This window comes from Bufo gargarizans, chromosome 1, assembly GCF_014858855.1.
Source record: "Bufo gargarizans isolate SCDJY-AF-19 chromosome 1, ASM1485885v1, whole genome shotgun sequence".
NCBI lineage: Eukaryota > Metazoa > Chordata > Amphibia > Anura > Bufonidae > Bufo > Bufo gargarizans.
Genome location: NC_058080.1, coordinates 119,965,040 through 119,987,530, shown reverse-complemented (window position 1 = coordinate 119,987,530; position 22,491 = coordinate 119,965,040). Strand labels below are relative to the sequence as shown.

The 22,491-nt window shown below is 44.0% G+C and overlaps 1 protein-coding gene across 2 annotated transcripts in view; it reads right to left on the bottom strand.

The window, feature by feature from the left end:
• The window catches only part of WWC2 (WW and C2 domain containing 2), a 183,911-nt gene that overhangs the window by 21,906 nt on the left and 139,514 nt on the right, over nt 1-22,491 (bottom strand). For both annotated transcript variants that reach the window (XM_044297357.1, XM_044297364.1), the window contains 6 exons: nt 21,071-21,263; nt 16,926-17,078; nt 14,823-14,941; nt 12,632-12,824; nt 7,821-7,985; nt 3,438-3,530 (listed from right to left, as the gene is read on the bottom strand). In XM_044297357.1, coding sequence (XP_044153292.1) covers nt 3,438-3,530; nt 7,821-7,985; nt 12,632-12,824; nt 14,823-14,941; nt 16,926-17,078; nt 21,071-21,263 — 916 coding nt within the window. The remainder of the gene's footprint in view (nt 1-3,437; nt 3,531-7,820; nt 7,986-12,631; nt 12,825-14,822; nt 14,942-16,925; nt 17,079-21,070; nt 21,264-22,491) is intronic.

The following is a 22,491-nucleotide window of genomic DNA, read 5'->3' as shown; positions in this document are numbered from 1 at the left end:
AAAGTGCAGCATTCCGCCTATGGACGGAGGTCATGCATATGGCCAGCAGCGAATCCAGCGAGAGTGCAGCGTTCTGCCTATGGACGGAGGTCATGCATATGGCCGGCAGCGAATCCAGAGAGAGAGTGCAGCAGCCCTCCATGGGACGGAGGTCTGCAGCACTCCACCCATGGAAGGAGGTCATGCATATGGCCGTAGCGAATCCAGCGAGAGTGCAGCGTTCTGCCTATGGACGGAGGCCATGCATATGGCTGGCAGCGAATCCAGAGAGAGAGGGCAGCAGTCCTCCATTGGACGGAGGTCATGCGTATGGCCAGCAGCGAATCCAGAGAGAGTGCCGCATCCCACTTATGGAAGGAGGTCATGCATATGGCCGTAGCGAACCCAGCGAGAGTGCAGCGTTCCGCCTACTGAAGGAGGTCATGCATATGGCCGTAGCGAATCCAGCGAGAGTGCAGCATTCCGCCTATGGAAGGGGGTCGTGCACATGGCCAGCACCGTCTGCGGTAAAAGAGCAGTATTCCGCCTACAGAAGGGGGTCATGCACAAGGCCAGCCCGCAGCCAGGGAGAGTGCAGTATGCCGCCTAGAATGGGGGGTCATGCACATGGCCAGCACCGTGACTGGAGAGGGCGACTAATTCTGCCTATAGAAAAGGCGGCCTGCACCTGGCCAGCGCCGTATCCCAGGAGAGCGCAAGGGTCCGCCTAGAAGGGGAACATGTACCTGGCCAGTGCCACGGAGCGCAACATGCCGCCTATGGAATAGGGGCAGGCATACGGCCAGCGCTCTAAGGTCAGGCTGCAGCATCCTGCGCAGCCAACAAAAAAGATACAGATATGTCTTATATATATATATATATACACGCATACAGTTTAGTTTTATATTATTTCTGTATTTATATTTTTTATTAAATTTTTATTTTTTATTTATTATTCTAAAACACAGCCTCTTTGAGGTAGGAAGGGGCCACCATATAAGGGCACAGCCTGCGCCGACGTCATCGTCTATGCTAGGTGGATTAGACAGGCCATTTCCTTAGGGTCTCCTCCAGATGGGAGCCGTCGGCATCCAAGAGGTTAACAGGGATCCGACCTGAGGGCGGTACAGCGATCTCCTGGGGGCGGGGGAACCTCCGGCGGGAAGAATTCGCGCCTGGAGAGTGCCCGCCCCCTCCAATCGAGGCCGGAACTGTGCGGCCTAGTAGGCCGCGAAGCCGGGGCCTAAATTTTTGCGGTGCCCGGAGGTACCGGCCGGGACCTGGAGGGAGCGGAGCGTGCATAATACCGGCCGCGGGAGCCCACCCCGCGGGCCGGAACAGTCAGGGGGCCCGGGAAGGAGCCGGAATCCTGGGACAGAATCCCTCTGCGGCGCCCGGCCGACCGGAAAGACAGCCTCTCAGAGCACCAGCGGTCGGCCAGGGTATGCTGGAACACCGCACCAGTCATTCCGGCCGCGGGTGCCCACCCCGCGGACCGGAAACAAGGGCCCTACGCTGCAGCCGTCAGGAGAGGGCCTCTGGCCCTGAGCAGCGCACCGGTAAGGCGATAGGGGGGCGGGGGACCCTGTGACCGGGTGCCCGTAAAGGATAGAGGCAGCTCCCTGGGCGGCATGATAGGGACGCCAGCATAACCCCTCAGTGGGCACCTATTGTGGAGGGGAGGAGAGGGAGCTAATAAAACAAGCTAGGATGGGGCCAGCCTAGGACCAGCAGGGACCAGTATGGGGGTCAGTCACGCAGGAGACCTGGGTGGGGGGAGGGGGTCGTAGGGCTGGAGAAGCCACTCTCTCACCACAGCCGTCTTCACCCTCGGTCCGTTCCAGCAGGGTCGCCCCTTCAGCTACTGGCACCGTAGTGGCAGGACGCTGGAAGAGGGACTTGGCGTGCGGGCGACCCTTGCGCTGGCGGGATGCAGGGGAGCTGGGCTGCCCTGGTCCACCTTGCCTTCTGTGGGGGAGGCAGCAGTGCGGATGACCGGCACTGGCGCAGCTCGACCCCGGGAGAAACAGAGAGGTCTAGTGCGTCTCTGTTGTCCCGTAATGTCTGGAACAAAAAGAAAAGAAAAAAGTAAAAATCAAAATTTAAACAAGGAGAAAACAGCCCTGCAGTAGCAGGGAGTGTCTTGCCTCCTTGGACACTAAGCAAAAACTGGCAGCCTCTCTCTCCAGGCTGAGGGTATAGCTGTGGAGGAGGGGCTTAACAGTTTTCACTTAGTGTCACGCCTCCTAGGGAGATGAGCTATACCCAAGGTCTTCTGTGTCCCCCAAGGAAACTGGGCGAGAAAAAATGGTTTATTTAGCACAGTTTTTATTTTTCACGGTGTTCATCTGAGGGGTTAGGTCATGTGATATGTTTATATAGGTTTAGTTTATTTTTACGACTTTATTTTTTTCAACTTTTTTTTTTTCACTTTATTTTTTGTCCCACATTGGGACTTTTGGGGGGTCTAATCCCTTTACAAAGCATTCCAATACTTCTGTATTGGAATGCATTGGCTGTATGAGTAATACAGTGAGTATTACTCATACAGCTTCCTGCCTGTGAGATCCAGGGGGCTGGATCTCACAGGCTCGTCACCGGAAGTCAGAGTGATGCTTTCCATGCCATCGGGTCCCTCCAACAGCCGCATGGGGACCCGATGGCATCTCCGATCACCGCCGCAACCACAGGTAAAAGCCGCAAACCGCAGGTCTGAATTGACCTGCGGTTTGCGGTGATCGCAGACACGGGGGCCCGCGCAAGCCAATGATTTGAGCAGGCACCGGGTTCCGATCACCGCCTGCCAGTGATCGGAACTATACATGACCTACCGGTACGTCATGTGTCCTGAAGAGGTTAAAGGGGTTTACCAGGATTGAAAGGTTGATGACTTATCCTCAGGATAAGTGAATGTCCAACTTCCGACACCACCCCCTCATCAACTGTTTGAAGAGGCTGCGGTGCTCGCCGAGTGCCATGGCCTCTTCTTTGCCCTGTCACTTGCACTAGTCGGCCTTTGTACAGCTTCGTTCCATTCGAGGGAATGGGATTGCGCTACAACGCCAAGCACAGCCGCTATACAATGTACGTCGCTATGCTTGGCATAGAAGCACCCACAGCTGATTTCAGGGATTCCTGGGAGTCAGGCCACCATCAATCTGACATTGATGGTAAATCCTGGACAACGCTTTTAGCCCATACAGATATAGGATTACTGTTTTTAGAAACCCACATGATTTATGCGCTGGAATTTTGGTTTCCTATGCAGTGACTTATAAAGGGAGGCAATATTCTGCAGACAATCATTTAAAATGACAGAATAAGAAGAAGCTAAACATAAAAGTTATCTTAGTAATTACAACTTGTTTCTCTGTAAAATTTTAATTCACTCGTTGAGATTGGGTAACTAGGTACCACTTTAAATAATAATCGTTCCATTACAGATATTGTGAACGTACCCTCTTTACTCTCAAACTGCGTCGTTCAGTTGCATTCCTTATAAAAGGTGACTTTTTAGCAAGGGTGGAGCTGTCACTGTCACTTCGATTGAGCTGCAAGAGAGGTTATCACATTAAAACAATAATAATATATTACATCCAGACAATGATAATATACAATATCTACCGATCACACCTACGGTGTGGGCCCCATGTGATCAGTGAAGATACTCATGTACACACATGGTGGCGAACTGGAGTGTACTACATGACCAGCGATGCATTTAAAGGGGTTCTGCATTTTTTTTTTAACTGATGATCTATCCTCTGGATAGATCATCAGCATCTGATCAGCGGGGGTCCGACACCCGGGACCACCACCGATCAGCTGTTTGAGAAGGCCTTCTCGCTGTTTACCGCAGGCCCAGTGACGTCACGGGTAGTATCAATGACCTGTGAGCGGCTAAGCTCTGTTCACTTGAATGGAGTTTAGCCGCGCCCAGGCCAGTGATACTAGTCGTGACATCACTGGGCCTGCAGTAAACAGCGAGAAGGCCGCGGCACTGCTGCCTTCTCAAATAGCTGATCGGCAGGGGTCCCGGGTGTCGGACCCCAGCCGATCACATACTGATGATCTATCCAAAGGATAGAGCAGTTTAAAAAAACTGCAGAACCCCTTTAATATTTAGAAGGCCAAGTCACTGACCACATCCTATCTAAAGGCACAGGGCAAGCTAGGGAGATCACATGGATGGCAGAGGGATGTCTTCATGCAAAACTAAAGTGCCAAAGTCTTCAGGAGTTGGGAACAATAGGGGATCAGAGCTAAAACTGATCAAATAATCTGATGGGTAACAATTGCCAACACAACATTGCTCTAACTTTTTTTGTTAACTGGACAAAAGTCTATTTTCAGGTGGAGGAAAATGAAGTATAAATTGGATCGTTGCAGTGAAAAACTCATTAGATACTGTAAAGGGGTTTTCCTTATTCAATTAAAACCATCTGTATAGCGCCACCTCCTGTTTGCTCTTTTTCCAATTTGTCAGTATCTGTCCTGCTCACTGAGATGGAAGCACATGCTCCTTCAACTGCCACTAGCTGAAGCAGAAAGGGCACGCCCCAAAGCTTGAAATAAATCTAGCAGAATAGTTGGAGCAATGAATAGGGAGATCTCTGGATCCATGCGATGTACAGACCTGGTTCTAGCTTTGTTAGAAAGAGGTTGTCATGTACTAGATTATATATTTATTTTTCAAATTAATCGTGGGAAAACCCCTTTAAGTGCAAATGGACAGTAGAATTGGTGTTGAGTGGGAATATGGAGCTAAGGCTACACGTTAAGTAAAGAGCGTGGGCTTGTACAGGTAATGCAGTTCTTGAAAATCTACTTTTAAAGAGGACCTTTCACTGATCCTGACACTGTGAACTAAGAATACAGACATGGAGAGCGGCGCCCGGGGATCTGACTGCACTTACTATTATCCCTGGGCGCCGCTCCATTCTCCCGCTATGCCCTCCGGTATCTTCGGTCACTAAGTTATAGTAGGCGGAGTCTGCCCTTGTTCTTCTGTAGCGCTGGCCAATCACATTGCAGAGCTCACAGCCTGGGAGAAAATAACCTCCTAGGCTGTGAGCTCTGCGCTGCGATTGGACAGCGCTACTGCAGAACAAGGGCAGACTCCGCCTACTATAACTTAGTGACTGAAATCTCCGCCTACTATAACTTAGTGACCGAAGATACCGGAGGGCATAGCAGGAGAACGGAGCTGCACCCAGGTATAACAGTAAGTGCAGTGAGATCCCCGGGCGCCGCTCTCCATGTCTGTATACTTAGTTCACAATGTCAGGATCGGTGAAAGGTCCTCTTTAATGCAAGATTTAAAGAGACACAGAGGTCAGTTTACAGGAGGAAAGGGCAGATGGCGATTTTTGATGAAACGGAATATGCCGAGCCTGTTCAGTACAGAGATTATCTGAGGACATCTGATATAAGGACTTCCTAGGTCAAGACTATAATATAGGATGTACAGGATGCACAGCTACCTCCATGTGCCAGGATTTGATGGGATAATTTGGTAATGTCTTTACTTCAAAGGGGTCAAATTCCAGGAGAGCAGCATATGGGGCAATTATGGTCATTTCAATATTTTGGAGGTATTCCTGTTTTTTTTTTTTATAGGAATTCTTCTGAAATAGATGCAGGCTACAGAGAAAATAGATGGGACCTTGTAAGCAAAGATTAAATAGTCAGCTGTTACCATTCTCTGGATTTAAAGATTGCATTGTATCCAGTAATCTACAAGATAACAAAACTCTGGGGGTCATTTACAAACAAATATATGCCACTTCTGTGGTCTATATCTGGCGCAAATTCTGTCCCACGCCATGTTATGGCAAAATCTGTAATTTCTTCGCCTCTCACGCAAAGTCTAAAATAGGGCGTGTGGCGTGGGTGGGAAAGGGAGGGGCCGGCAGGCCCGGCTCAGTCATTATTTTCAACGCCTGGTTTAGGAGTAGAAATCAGTCTAAATGTAAGACAGCTAGGACGCAGTCTTACATTTAGAATTGGCGCCTCTACATAACTTCAGGCCATCAACCGCCAGCGCAGGCTTATTAAGACCGGCATCTAAAACGGTGGTCCTAAGAAATGTGCCCCTCTGTTCTTTCTGGATGTTACTTAAAGGGACAATCTAGTTTTGAAACCAATTTTCATAACCATAATTAAGTTATAAGGGCTCGGCCGTCTGATCAAGATGTTCATCTCGTGGCCACAATAGAAAGAAGACACCAAGAGCAGATCCAATTGATCTGAATGACTACTGTGTAATATTTAGTTTACCTTGTGGTGGCGCTGCAGGGAAACCAAACACTTAGGCCCTTTTCACACAAGCGAGTATTCTGCGCGGGTGCAATGCGTGATGCGAACGCATTGCGCCCGCACTGAATCCGGACCCATTCATTTCAATGGGTCTGTGTACATGAGCGTTGTTTTGCACGCATCACTTGTGTGTTGCGAGAAAATCGCAGCATAGAAGTGAATGGGGCTTTTTATCGCAACGCTGGACCCATAGAAGTGAATGGGGCTGCTTGAAAATCGCATTGCATCTGTAAGCAAGTGCAGATGCGATGCGTTTTTCACGAATGGTTGCTAAGGGATGCTGTTTGTAAACATTCAGTTTTTTATGCATCAATGTGTGAAAAATGCATCAATGCACATTTTCCCTGCGCAATATAAACTGAACACAATCGCAGGCAACACTGAATGAACTTGCTTGCGAAATTGCGCTTTTTAAAACTGAACGCATCCAGACCTAATCCGTATCGCTCGTCTGCAAGGGCCTTAGGGAGTCATTTATTAAGACCAGCGTTTTATCTGGTTTACATTTAGACCAGTTTTTACGCCTAAACCAGGCGTAGAAAATGATGAATGAGATGAGCCTGTGGTTCCCCACTCACGCCACGCCCACTTTTTTAGACCTGGCATCAGTGGGGAAAAGTTGCAAATTGCAGCAAAACTGACAGTTGCGCCACAATCCGCGCCTGAAATAAGCATTATATAAGTATATTGCAGGTTAATAAATGACCCCCTTAGAGTTTACTTTCCCGACAGATTCTAGCTGTTCACTGGGGGTCCCAGCAGGAGGATACTTTGTAACGAGTCTATTGTCAATAGACCCTTCCAACATGCAGGAATTTTCCAAAGCAGGAAACCTTTTTCTTTAATCATCACAAATTGCCCTGCAAGTCCCTCATCATTAATGTATCATAAGAAATTGATTAGTGATGAGTAAACTTCAAGTTCAGCGTACAAAGTTCAGGTTATCTAAGAATTCCGTTCAGGATTCCGCTACCACTGAATTCATAACGGAATCCTTAGATAACCCGAACCTTGTACGCCGAAGTGGAAAACACAAGTTCGCTCACCTCTAAAACTGATTAGCCATAACATTAAAAAACTAATATGACAAGGGACAAGTTGTAACAGGGTCAGAGGTTCTCCGAAATGGCAGGACTTGTGGGGTACTTCTGGTATGCAGTGCTTAGGTACCTACCAAAAGTGGTCCAAGTAATGATAGCCAGTAAATCGGCGACAGTCATGGCTGTCCCATTTCACTGATGAGCACAGGACATGAAGGCTAGCCCAACTGGTCCGATCTATGCAATTTTGGTGGCAGGTGCCGACAACCTGCTGTCTATAGAGGGTCGCAGACATTAGCTTATCCGCAGATCCACTGCTTTGATCTGCCAACAATTATCTAAACTTTATGGTCATCTTTATAAAGGGAAAAAGCTAACATTTTATTTGGGAAAGGGGAACACATGCTTGATTTTTTTCCTCCCCAAACAAAAACTATGGGCAAAAAATGTCAGGCCGTAGAATCAAAATAACTTCCATCTTACCCTACATATGTACTGGTTCTTCTCTCCTGGAGAGAACGTTTGAGACCGGACGATCATGCTGTTTCGCACAAACGGTCGCTGTCTTGATCCAAGGTTACTTCTGTCCTTGGGCCGGACTGAAATATTTTCATGAATGGCTTCTTCTGTATTTGTTTCTTTGTCGACCTTTGATTAAAGTACAAGAATAAAAACAGAACTTAACGAGATAATGGTATCAATCTACAACGTCATAATTGATCAATCTATTTGTCACAGAACAGAAAAAAATTATTAACCATTCTACAAACCTGATAGCTAAAGAAAATAATTAGATTTCACTAAACTCTGGGAAATATTATATATATATATATATATATATATATATATATATATATATATATATATATATATATATATATATATATATATATATATATATATATATAAAGAAAGTCCGCAGCACTCCTTAAAGTAAAAAATGTGCAGTTTATTCACATATGTCAAGAATAGACAACGTTTAGGTTCTCTCACAGAACCTTTCTCAAGTCAGGTCACCTGACTTGAGAAAGGTTCTGTAAGAGAACCGAAACGTTGTCTATTCTTGACATGTGTGAATAAACTGCACATTTTTTTACTTTAAGGAGTGCTGCGGACTTTCTTTATTATTTACCTGTCCTGGATCGAGGGACCACCGCAGGCACCATATAACCATCTCTGCATGTGTAGGAGTGCTGCCTAACTTCTTCTATGGATATATATATATATATATATATATATATATACAGACGTGGACAAAATTGTTGGTACCCTTTGGTCAATGAAAGAAAAAGTCACAATGGTCACAGAAATAACTTTAATCTGACAAAAGTAATAATAAATTAAAATTCTATAAATGTTAACCAATGAAAGTCAGACATTGTTTTTCAACCATGCTTCAACAGAATTATGTAAAAAAATAAACTCATGAAACAGGCATGGACAAAAATGATGGTACCCCTAGAAAACACAGAACATAATGTGACCAAAGGGACATGTTAATTCAAGGTGTGTCCACTAATTAGCATCACAGGTGTCTACAACCTTGTAATCAGCCATTGGGCCTATATATATGGCTCCAGGTAATCACTGTGTTGTTTGGTGATATGGTGTGTACCACACTCGACATGGACCAGAGGAAGCAAAGGAAAGAGCTGTCTCAAGAGATCAGAAAGAAAATTATAGACAAGCATGTTAAAGGTAAAGGCTATAAGACCATCTCCAAGCAACTAGATGTTCCTGTGAGTACAGTTGCACATATTATTCATAAGTTTAAGATCCATGGGACTGTAGCCAACCTCCCTGGACGTGGCCGCAGGAGGAAAATTGATGACAAATCTAAGAGACGGATAATCCGAATGGTAACAAAAGAGCCTAGAAAGACTTCTAAAGAGATTCAAGGTGAACTTCATGCTCAAGGAACATCAGTGTCAGATCGCACCATCCGTCGTTGTTTGAGCCAAAGTGGACTACATGGGAGACGACCAAGGAGGACACCATTGTTGAAAACGAATCATAAAAAAGCAAGACTGGAATATGCCAAACTACATGTTGACAAGCCACAAAGCTTCTGGGAGAATGTCCTGTGGACAGATGAGACAAAAATCGAAGTTTTTGCCAAGGCACATCAGCTGTATGTTCACAGACGAAAAAATGAAGCATATCAAGAAAAGAACACTGTCCCTACTGTGAAACATGGAGGAGGCTCTGTTATGTTCTGGGGCTGCTTTGCTGCGTCTGGCACAGGGTGTCTTGAATCTGTGCAGGGTACAATGAAATCTCAAGACTATCAAGGAATTCTAGAGAGAAATGTACTAGCCAGTGTCAGAAAGCTTGGTCTCAGTCGCAGGTCATGGGTCTTGCAACAGGACAATGACCCAAAACACACCGCTAAAAACACCCAAGAATGGCTAAGAGGAAAAAATTGGACTATTCTAAAGTGGCCTTCTATGAGCCCTGACCTCAATCCTATTGAGCATCTTTGGAAGGAGCTGAAACATGCAGTCTGGAAAAGGCACCCTTCAAACCGGACACAACTGGAGCAGTTTGCTCATGAGGAGTGGGCCAAAATACCTGCTGAGAGGTGCAGATGTCTCATTGACAGTTACAGGAAGCGTTTGATTGCAGTGATTGCCTCAAAAGGTTGCGCAACAAAATATTAAGTTAGGGGTACCATCATTTTTGTCCATGCCTGTTTCATGAGTTTATTTTTTTACATAATTCTGTTGAAGCATGGTTGAAAAACAATGTCTGACTTTCATTGGTTAACATTTATAGAATTTTAATTTATTATTACTTTTGTCAGATTAAAGTTATTTCTGTGACCATTGTGACTTTTTCTTTCATTGACCAAAGGGTACCAACAATTTTGTCCACGTCTGTATATATATTTTGTTTCGGGTATCGAAAATTCGATACCCAATCGATACTTGTACACCAGTATCTGTTTGGTACTGTGATGCTCATTTCTTCGATACTAGACTGCGCTACTGTGCAGCCTAGTATCTCCACTTCTAAGAGAACATGGCGTGTGCCACACTAGGCGCACAAGTTCTCTCCGGTCAGACAGCAGAGAGGAGGGAGGGAATCCTTCCCTCCTAAGCCGCGGTCGCCACTGAGGCCAATGAATGGGTGGGTAATTAATGCAGGAGGAGGGACGTGGGCTTTTACTATGCAGGGGGCTGCCTGCCCTGCTGCACTATTACCATACACTGTGTATGATGAGGACAGCCCTGACCTGTACTGTGTGCAACAGTCTGTAATACATATCGCAGGCTGCTGACCCTGCTGCGCTCTCATTATCGCAACAAGAGCACAGCAGGGCTGTCATTACCATACACAGTGTATGATAATGACAGCGCAGCACTGCAGGGCCGATAGTTCTAGTAGCTTAACTGTGGAAAACAGGTTACTAGAAGTTCCTGTGTTGCACTGAAAGAGTTAACAGGGACAGCTCTGATCTGGAAAGGAAACTGTTACCCAGGCGCTGCCACTCTCTGTATTGCTGTGATTCAGGGCAGCAGGAATGAAGGACTAGCAGCTCGGCCAATAAAAGAGAGAAGGCGAGTCAGGTCAGCCAATCAGATGATAGACCCTTCCTGTCTGCAGTTTATACTGGAGAGTACAGACACGTGCATCTGCCTGGGCTCTTAAGTTTCCCGGGACAAGGAAGGTGGGGGACACTGCATTGTGTGTATGGGGTGACTACATAGTGTATAGTGTGTTTATGTGACAGTGGGGGTGTGGGGCAGTGACTGCATAGTGTGTTTATGTGACAGTGACTTCATAGTGTATATTGTGTATATGTGAGCAGTGCAAGAGTATTAGGATAGGGCAACAGTGCAACTTTTTGTAGCACAACTGATCGATTTTAACTATTGATTTTAACTGAACATTGAATGACAGCTGCAGTCCAGAAGATTGCATTCATTTGAATTGCTGCTGTCATTCAATGATTAAAATCAATCAGTCGTACTACAAAAAAAAAAACTATCGCAGTGTAGCCCTAGCCTAAGCCTGCCTCAAAATAAAGGGAGGCAAAAAACATGTATCAGGCAGCCAGCACGATTTGGGGTTAATGTGACTCATTAACCCCAATCTAGCCACTACCATGTTTTAAACATGATGGGGTCACTTATTTTTAATGTCAGGCTAAGCATACTCTTTTGGACTAGACCCCATGTGCCTCACATTAATAGTAAGTGAGGATTTTCTGTTTGATTTAATCAACGTTTTAATAATCAATAGTTTTTTTGCGTTTTTTTTTTTGTGTGGTATCGAATTTCGAAATACTTTTTATGGTATCGAAACCGAATCAAAATTTTGGTATCGAAACAACTATATATATATATATATATATACATACATACATACATACATACATACATACATACATACACACACACACACACACACACAAATATGCATATACATACACACACACACATACACAAAATACACACAGCTGGTGCTCCTGGGAATGTTTCCCTATAGAACAGGTTCATTTAAAAAACTGCCATTCTGCCATTCCTGTTCCATATTCAAACCTGCCTAAGGGAAAATAAGGATGTTTAGCTTGGAGAGAAAAAAAATCTCTCCACTTATTAACTTTACAGACCTTGTGTGACCTCCAGATTAATATTTACATGTCTAATCATTTATTGCTTTAAGCACTGTATAACGTATCTGAGCCTCACATCAAGAGCCAAGTCTGTTAAACGAAGCAGGTAGAAGCTGGGAGACACATTGGCTAGGGACTAGGACAAAGATTTCAATGCTTTTGATTTGGTCATAAACCAATAGCTACACTGTCTTTTTTTTTTTTTTTAATACTGATGACCTATCCTCTGGATAGGTCATCAGTATCTGGTCAGGGGGTGTCCGACTAGGCAGAATTACGACACATTCATCAGTCACATGGCCTAGGGGAAGCTCAGCCCCATGGAAGTAAATGGTGCTAAACCGCGATACCAAGCACAGCCGCTATACAATGTACAGCGCTGTGCTTGGTGGGCATGGAGAAGGCAGCAGCGCTCACAGGAACGCCTGTGTCAGATCCCAACTGATCAGATACTATATGACCTATCCAGATGATAGGTTATTAATATTAAAACCTTGGAAAACCATTTTAAATCGGAGAGAACCATAATTACCAAGAGACTTTCAAGAATATATGATCTATTACAATCTTAATGGCCTACATTTGTACTGCATATGGAGTCTGCTATAGTGACCTCTCTGTGATTCCCACCACATGTACTGATGTACATTATTATATTACAAAACAACAATTTTACCAGGGTTGGAAGCTCGGCAGCAGGAGGAACAGTGGAGGTGGGATCCCAGCTATTTGTTTCTTCATAGGGTTCTCTGTGCTCCTCTTCTGGGTCAACATTCAACTGCAGTGGTGGCGAGTAATAGTCATCCAAAAGTTCAGTGGTGCAATGTTCATCCAGGCCATCAAATGACTCCTCTGCTGGTATTTCTACCCTAAATACAATTTATGAGAGGTTGAAAAGACAAGATAGACTTGAATAATGCATTTCAAGGGGTTGTCCCAAGGAAAGTTCAGTTTTCAAACCAGCACCTGGATCTGAATCTTTTTGTACTTGCATGTAATTCAAAAATTTGCATAGTCACTGAGTTATTCAATAAGACGTATCTGTATGGCGTCACCTGCTGTTTTTTTTTTTTTTTTTATGTTTTTTTTTGTTCGCCTCACTGAGATGGCCGCACATGCTCAGTTTCATTCTTCAAATGTCTCCTGAATTGTGATAGGGAGAGCTGCAGCAGAATGGACATGCCCAATGAGCTGCAGCAGAAAGGACAGAACACTTCAGATTGAGCCTAAAACCCTCTTTCTTCGTACATTGGCAGTGCCAAGTGCACTTTAGGGGTATCGTACACTTTCCTAGGTTATATGTAAAATTAATGAAAGTGCTCTTTGAAGGCAACATGTCAGGATCAGATGCCTTTACAGTAGGCCACCATGCAGATCTCTTTATAAACAGATTATAGGCATACTGTCCTCCACCTGATAAGCTTTACCAAGGAATAACACTGCGTGTGGCACAGGTTATTGCAGCCCTGGCACAGGTTACTAAAGAGTCATGGTGTGTTTGGGCATGCTTCTTCTAGACCCAACACTGGTGATTCCAAGGGCCATTAGTGAAAGGTTGAAAAAAAAAGAAACACCATTAAAATATAACCTGTGTGAAGCATTGGTGTGCCTCATATTTCCCATTTTAGCTGCAGCTGGACTGTTTTTCAGAGGTAAAATATAAAACTATTTCCAGATTTAAAAGCTAACTTTTTTTTTTTTTTTTTTTACTATAATAAAAGTTATTTAGTTTAAAGAGAACCTTTCATGGGTCTGAACATTGTAAGATAACTATCTGGACATGTAGAGCTGCGCCCAGGGATCTCACTGCACTTCTCTCTGGGCGCCGCTCCGTTTGCACCGCTGTGGCACCGTTACCTTCTCCCACGCTGTATGGTAATTGCTACTATCGGTTCACCAGGGAGCAGTCTGCCCTGTTTCTCCCTGGGCGTTCCTTCTCCCTGGCTGTAGCGCTGTCCAATCGCAGCGCAGAGCTCACAGCCAGGAAGAAGGAACGTCCAGGGAGAAACAGGGCAGACTCCTCCCTGGTGAACCGATAGGTGCTATTTCCATACAGCGTGGGAGAAGGTAACGGGGCCACAGCGGGCGAACGGAGCGGCGCCCAGGGATAATAAGTGCAGTGAGATCCCTGGGCGCAGCTCTACATGTCCAGATAGTTATCTTACAATGTTCAGACCCATGAAAGGTCCTCTTTAAGATGTTGTTTAGATGTTGGTCATTAGCATCTTGGTCCAGATAGTCTTTAAGAAACCATGTAATTAGAAGGCACTCTCCTTATTTCTTCTCATATAATGTGCAACAGAAAAGCATGACCAAGATGCTAATGACCAACATCTAAACAAAATTGATCCTGGAGCACTCGCTGATCTTCCCAATTGTCCTATATACTTCTGCTCTATAACATGAGAACAAAGTACTTTAAACAGTGATGGGAGGGAACAGGATTAATGGGTCAAGGGGCTTGGTGGGTGGAACCCAACGTAATCTGGTAAACATACTCTACGTATAATGGAGAAAGTAGGGCCCACTCTTGACCTTTATCCAAGGCCACATGTACACCCGAAGCTGGCCTTGAATGAGAATAAGGGCTCATGCACAAGACTGCTGATGTTCTGCGGAACATTCTGAGACAACTCCCTAGCAGAAGTACAATGTGATGGTATCCGCTCCGCTGCCTATAAAGCAGTTATTTGTCTACTTTAAGGTTACTAAAATATAAAACTTCAGACGACACACTGTAATATTAAATCTCCACTCCAGTCCATGCCCATGTTAATAAGGCAATACACAGATTATAGGACAGTAAACTTAAACTATACAGATTTTGTGGTTCCCGTAGGATTCGGGGCTTAGAGCTAATGAGTTACCATTCCTCTACAGGACACATCTGCTCCTGATCGCCCTCACTGGCTTCTTCCTGGGCCAATTCTTGTTCCACTGCTTCCAACTCAGCGGATGTCCTCTCTAGCAACGCTGACACAGCATCCTAGCAGAAAATCAAGTAAAAGCAGTCAGCAGTTCATCATCAAAGGAAAGGCAGGCAGGAGAAGAAGAGCAATTATAACTACAGCTCCCTGATCTTTAAATGAAATTCTGTTTGACTTCTGTCATCAGGAATCAGCCACTGCGGCAGAATGAAACAGTACACAACCTCTGAAATAAAACCAGTCAAATTTCAGATGTTGGGCTATTCTTTTACACTCAAACTTCAAAGGCAGATATCAGATGACAGGAGTCAACTGCTCTCAAGTCTGAAGAAAAAAGGTACAAAGTGATTCCAGAAACTTTAACTTTCCTTAATGATTAATTATTAAGGATATGGACACCTTCAGAGGCATTTTATATGATCGCATGTTACTCATTAAAAATCATTTTTTCCAATTGGTCTTTATTAACAATGTTTAGCAGTTTCTGAGAACAAGGGTTCAAAATCAGTCTGCTTGCAAGTTTTTACTTTCATTTTTTGGGGGGAATCCAGTCATTTCATCTTTGATCACGTGACCGCAAAAACACTTTTAAGCCATATTCTTATCAGTTATCAGAATTGGGCTATAATGAGAGTTTATGAGATTAGAAGACCAGAGATAAGAGCCACACACGAGTCCTCAGATGATGGGATTCAAAGAAAGCAGAAAGTGACAGCTTGCAAACAGACTGATTTTTAATCCTTATATCTCAGAAACGGCTGAACATTTTTAATGAACTAAATTGCCTTGTCTCTTGCCTTTAATTCACACTTACGAATATCTGCCACAAACTGGCTGACCTAATGCATGTGCACTTGGCAGCAGAAGGCATCAGAGTGTGTCAAATGTTCATATGTGCCATCATTGCTGAGAAATATTATATTTTAATATATGCAAATGTGCCTCAAGGAGCAATGAGGTGTTGCCGTTACACATAGAGGCTCTGCTCTCTGTGCAACTGCCGCATCTTCCACTTTGATCAGGAATGCTTACACTGCCTGGCCCAATCAAAGTCTAAAGGATGTAGCAGTTTCAGAGAGAGTAGAGTTTCTAGGTGTAATGGCAAAGCCCCCTGTTGCTCCTAGAGGATCATTTTCATATATTAAAACACACATATGAACATGGGACCAACACAGATGCCTTCTGCTGCCAAGCGCACATCTAACCGGTCAGCCAGATTCATAGGTATAAATCTGCTGAAAGATACCCTTTAAAAAAAAAACAAGACCCTATAGGGGTATACTGCCATTTTGCCCTCCTGCCAGTTTATTATGTAGAGTTTGTGCTTGCACACAATTGAAAAAGCACTGGCCTATGTGCATTACCACGGTCCCAGCCACCAAATAGGCCCCATTAACTATAATGCAGACCGGCGGAGATCCAACCACAACCAAACAAATATGCAGAGAATCGGCTGAACTAAAACTTATAGTTAATGGGCCCGACAGGCATCAGGTAATGTCGGATTCCAGACATCCCCGGCATGCTGCTCCCTGCTGGAACAGCCTGCCGGAGATGTCTAAAGCCTGTATTACACATCCCGATGCGGTAAGCGATTGTCGGAAGGGAAGCGTTCCCTCCCGGCAATTGCCTGCTCGCTAGTGGAGGCCGCTTCTATTACATGCAGCAGTCTCTTCCGCAGCATGGGGAGGATCGATCTCTATGCCATTGCACGTCCCCATACTGTATTAGTGGTTTGTCAGCGGAAGATGGTTGTTAGACACCACAATCTTCCTCCTGCAATCGCTAAAAATTGCGCAGTGTAATATAGGCTTAACCCTAGTGTGAAACTAGCCTTAGCCAGTACAAAACTGGTTTACTGCTCTCATTAAGAGAAATAACATATACAAGAGAAATAACAAGTCTTGCGAGAATGATATCTTTTAAATGTTAGCCATTAAAGGTATAGCTGCAAGACTTTATTTTGTTTCTCCTAATGAGACCAATAAACCTCTTTTATTAGGCTCTTTAAGAAGTCCTTACATCAGTTACTTAGTAGCTTACCAAATCCAAAGCTGCAGGCCGTGTCTTGTCCAACACCGACTTTTCCGTAGTCTCTTTTGGATGATGAATGGCTCTGCAGGGCATTAACGTGTGCCACAGAGTATATACTTCATTTATGAATGACAGGTCTGCCAGATTGATCTGGATGCCAGCCTGCACAACAGAGGGGAAAAGACAGATAAAATAAGGGCACATTTTACTTTATTTGCTTCTTAACTTAGCGTTTCAGTCAGTTACTGTAAGGCTCTTTTGTGATGTTGAAATATTTATATCTTTTTTATGTTTCAGATGATTTTGCCACGACCACCTGGAGAGCCTTTACAATCCACTGGGTCTCCATTTTGTAAAGGTCAAAAGGATTTTTTCCTTTTTTTGCCCAGAGATGCGCTTCAAGCAATAAAAACAACACACTGTCTGCTTTACAGAACTATTTCCTGCTTCCAAGTGTCTAGGGAAATTAAGATGCATCACCACTGAATGACAGGTATAAATGGATTCTGTCACCTCTTTTTACCCTATAGAGATGCGGACAGGCACGGCTAGATAGCCGCTAGCATGTCCGCAATATACCTGTCCCATAGCTCTATGTGGTTTTATTTAGGGGAAAAAATGATTTTATATATCTGTAAATCAGCCTGGTAAGGAGCTGTACTAACCGTTCTGGAGCCCAGCCACGCCCCCTGTGAAGGAGCCCAGCACCGCTTGCATCCACGAATCTCCTCCTTGCTCAGAAAGTCAGATCGCCGTAATCTCACGATGCGCCTCAGGGAATGAACTGCGCGAGCCCACGCATCGCGAGATTACGGCGATCTAACTTTGTGAGCAAGGAGGAGATTCGTGGACACATGCAGTGCCAGGCTCCTTCACAGGGGGCGTGGCTGGGTCCAGAACGGTTAGTACAGCCCCTTGGGCTCCTTACCAGGCTGATTTACATATATATAAAAAAACATTTTTTACACTCAATAAAACCACACAGAGATATGGGACAGGTATATTGCGGACATGCTAGCGGCGATCTAGCCGTGCATGTCCGCATCTCTATAGGGTAAAAAGAGGCGACAGAATCCCTATAAGAAGCAGCGCTGGTCTGTGCACGAAATGGTCTATGGCAAAACATGAAAGATTTCTCCTCCAATCAGTTCACAGACTTTTTGTTTGTCCACCTTTTTGATGGGATGAAATTTGTAGGGTCTGAATTGACAACAGCACGAAGAGCAAGGTTTCCAAGACTAACTTTTAAAAATATAAAGGATGTGAGATCAGCAACATCCGTCACTGGACTCTGGGGTCGCAGAAGCAGCAACTTGCAGGTTGTACTGCGACCCCATTCACTTGTGAGGCCACTGTACTACACACATTGTTGGCCCCAGCCTAAAACGGACTAACCGTCTCCACTACTCTGAACACGTGTATCGGGGACTGCAAAGAACTTCTTACATGGACATAACTGGGAAATAACTGTTTATTTACGGCCATTTCCTAACAGATTTCTAAAATATGTCGTCATGAGAATGCAAGGCAATCTACAGGCAGCATGTTCTAGAGCGGGAGAAGCTGAGCAGATTGATATACACATTTTCTTAGAAAAGATTCAGTAAAACCTGTAATTTATACATTTAAATTCCACTGAATGACAGCTACCTCTATACAATGGATCGACTTGCCCAAAAAAACTTAAATGACAAGTTTTACCACAGAACTGTATATCAATCTGCTCAGCTCCTCCTGCTCTATAACATGCCGCCTGCTGCTCAAACGCCATGTTCAAAGTGACAGGTTATTTATGACTATGGCTGGCTATAAGCTGGCCACAGATGTCAAGATCTGGAAATGAAAAAAAAAAAAAAAAAAAACACTGTCTGAATGTTTGTAAGGAAGGAGACAAACATTAAAAGAAAGTATTTTTCTCACAGCGGCCATTTCTATCTTGGGTAAAACCACTGCCACATGGGTGCTATATAAACCCCACTACTGTAATGCAGGCATGTGTACTTACATTTGTACACTGGGATCACCATTACTTGTCAGCCTACATGACACCACACACCTTGAGAAGGAGCAGCTAATTGAGGTCTGTGGAAACCCCTGATGTTGGTCTGCCCTTCTATCCTCCACATAGAGGCACTGTTATTTACAAAGTAGTATGGCTGCCCCAATACATAAGATGTAATGAAACCTACCCGGCGGTAAAAAGGGGCAAGAAGAGAGTGCCAAAACTGGAAGGAAGAGGGCACAAAGTATTCTGCCATGAGGCCCTGCTGCTATAGAAAAACCGTATATAATTATGTATAATTTTATTACTATAGCTGAAATAATTGTAAACCTATTAGCATACTTGCCAACTTTACTAAAATGTCCACAAGGCTCCCGGGTAAAAGGAGAGACCTCCTGGGCTCTGCATCTCCCAGAAGGCAGTCCTCCATGAACGTTAGGCTGAGTTCACATCAGCGTTCAGCCTTTCCGTTCTTCTGCTCCAGAAAGAACGGATTCGGCACATAACCTACGACCCCATACACTAGAATGGAGTCCGTTAGGTTTCCGCTCAGAGGATGCTTTTTGAAGAGGAAACAATAGTCCTTTCCGTTCTTCTGCTCCTATAACTGAGCCAGAGAATATAAAGGCTGAACGGTGATGTGAACTCAGCCTAAATAGTATGTCTGCATCCGGGTGCCCATTCACTTATTGAGAGGACAGGATGCTGCATGAAAGAGGGCATGGTCTGACAAGAAGGGAACGTCAATGCTCAAAAAACGTCTCTCCCGCAACGCTCCTATCTCCCGCAACATGTTCGAAAATATGTCCTACAGTCTTTCACCAGTAGCACAGAGCAGCATTGAATATACACTCACCTAAAGAATTATTAGGAACACCATACTAATACGGTGTTGGACCCCCTTTTGCCTTCAGAACTGCCTTAATTCTATGTGGCATTGATTCAACAAGGTGCTGATAGCATTCCTTAGAAATGTTGGCCCATATTGATAGGATAGCATCTTGCAGTTGATGGAGATTTGAGGGATGCACATTCAGGGCATGAAGCTCCCATTCCACCACATCCCAAAGATGCTCTATTGGGTTGAGATCTGGTGACTGTGGGGGCCATTTTAGTACAGTGAACTCATTGTCATGTTCAAGAAACCAATTTGAAATGATTCGAGCTTTGTGACATGGTGCATTATCCTGCTGGAAGTAGCCATCAGAGGATGGTACATCGTGGTCATGAAGGGATGGACATGGTCAGAAACAATGCTCAGGTAGCCCGTGGCATTTAAACGATGGCCAATTGGCACTAAGGGGCCTAAAGTGTGCCCAAAAAACATCCCCCACACCATTACACCACCACCACCAGCCTGCACAGTGGTAACAAGGCATGATGGATACATGTTCTCATTCTGTTTACGCCCAATTTGGACTCTACCATTTGAATGTCTCAACAGAAATCGAGACTCATCAGACCAGGCAACATTTTTCCAGTCTTCAACAGTCCAATTTTCATGAGCTTGTGCAAATTGTAGCCTCTTTTCCTATTTGTAGTGGAGATGAGTGGTACCCGGTGGGGTCTTCTGCTGTTGTAGCCCACCTTTCTTTCCCATTCTGACATTCAGTTTGGAGTTCAGGAGATTGTCTTGACCAGGACCACAACCCTACATGCATTGAAGCAGCTGCCATGTGATTGGTTGACTAGATAATTGCATTAATGAGAAATAGAACAGGTGTTCCTAATAATGCTTTAGGTGAGTGTATATCTCTGTAATGTCCCTAAAAGTTCCCTATAACTAAACACAAATATGTGTACTGCCGAGCAGTCAGTTTATACTCCTTACAATGAGCAGCTACAAGTTAAGAGTGACACAAGTGTTGATTTCATTGTATATTGGAATAAACGCCCTCGGTTCTGATTAAAAAACGCCGCCGTGCAGTTCAATGAATTATTGTTCGCTCAGTGAAATGATACTTGATTAGAGAGTTTGCTTTCCCCACGTCTGTAATATTTACCCTCAGGCAGTGACATGCTGACAATCTGTGAAAGCTACACAGATACATAAACACTAATCCACTTGAAAAGTAATAGATTTCAAGGGCTCTTGGTGAGTGAGAAAACACGAACAGACCAAGCAAAGAAAGCAAGGATATCAGTCATATACCAAGCATTCCTCTTGATGGGTTCTTCCAGCCAAACACATGTCCACTCTTAGATTCTTCTGCTGCATAACACTTTGTGAAATGGACACTCGGAATAGCTCATTAAACACTATAGACTCTGTAGCAAGGTATACTTTGGTCCTAAAGAGACAGCTGATGTCATTTGAAGATGGGAGAATGGCAACCCGGATATAGCTGTATGTGGAAGGGGGAAAGAAAAAAGAAAGAATATTTAGTATAAACATCTTAAAGCAAATATGCCATCAGAAAATGACCTATCGTTTAAATGACATTTTAAATGTCCATGATTACTGTAAAAAATGAATATAGTACATGATGCTCTCGTTCTAACAAAACTAGGGACAGCCCTGTACCACACATGGATACAGAGCTCCACCTTAATTGCCCTAATTGCTTGGCTAGATTTATATCAAGCCAGCAGCTCAAGGAGAGTGTCCTTTCTGCTGCAGCTCAGGGGAGATGTCTTTTCTTGCTGCAGCTCTCTCCCTATCCCAGGAGACAGTTTTACTGTAAAAAAAAACATTTCCCGAACTCTGGTCCGGTTCTAAGTAGTACCTTGGAACCGAATCTGAGTTCGGGAAATGTTTTTTTACAGTAGAAATGTATTTATGAAGTTATTATGCAAAGTCTCCCACCCCCATTGATCATAAGAACAGAGGACCCCAGAGTGTACAATGCGCTGGCTTAGAATGGGTAACACACACAAGATAAGCAAAAAAATAAAAATAAAAAAACACACACACACAAGATAAGCAAGGAGGTCTTCAAATGTCTAAAAGGTTAATATATATTTGTATAATTTATTATTCATTTCCTGCACATTGAAAACAAGGTAAAGTCGAAACATGCCCGCTTCATGAAAGTTCTCTCATCATAGCAATGCTCTCCCAGCAGCATAAATGGAGAGGTGGTTAAGAAATATAAATGTCCTTTTAGTTCCCATTACTTTTATATGTTTGAAAGTGTTTACAAGACTTTTAATCCCCAAGAAAAAAAGCATGTGTAGCTGCAATCAAGAAAGGCAATCCTAAGATGAAAGCGATAAATCAGACATCAACCATAACAGCAGTCTCCATTGTGTATGCTTTCCCCCCTTTGAACTTGGATATCCAATGCAACACAAAGCACTTCGTACTTGAGAGGATTTCTTTCCTTCAACTCTGCTCATGAAGGGAACTCTCTTTTCCTGAAGGTTGTTGAAGTAGTTGTCAAAGCGAACAGATGTCGCCTCTATAGTCTCGCTCATTATTAACTTTTTGTGATTCTGGTGGAGACCACACCAGTGTTATTACTTTATCTCAAATACTTAATGTACTTAATATTTAAAGGGAACCTCCGGAATACAATCATTTTCTTAGCTTTGCTGTTCTTATGCACCTTCACCATTTCTATAAGAAAAACT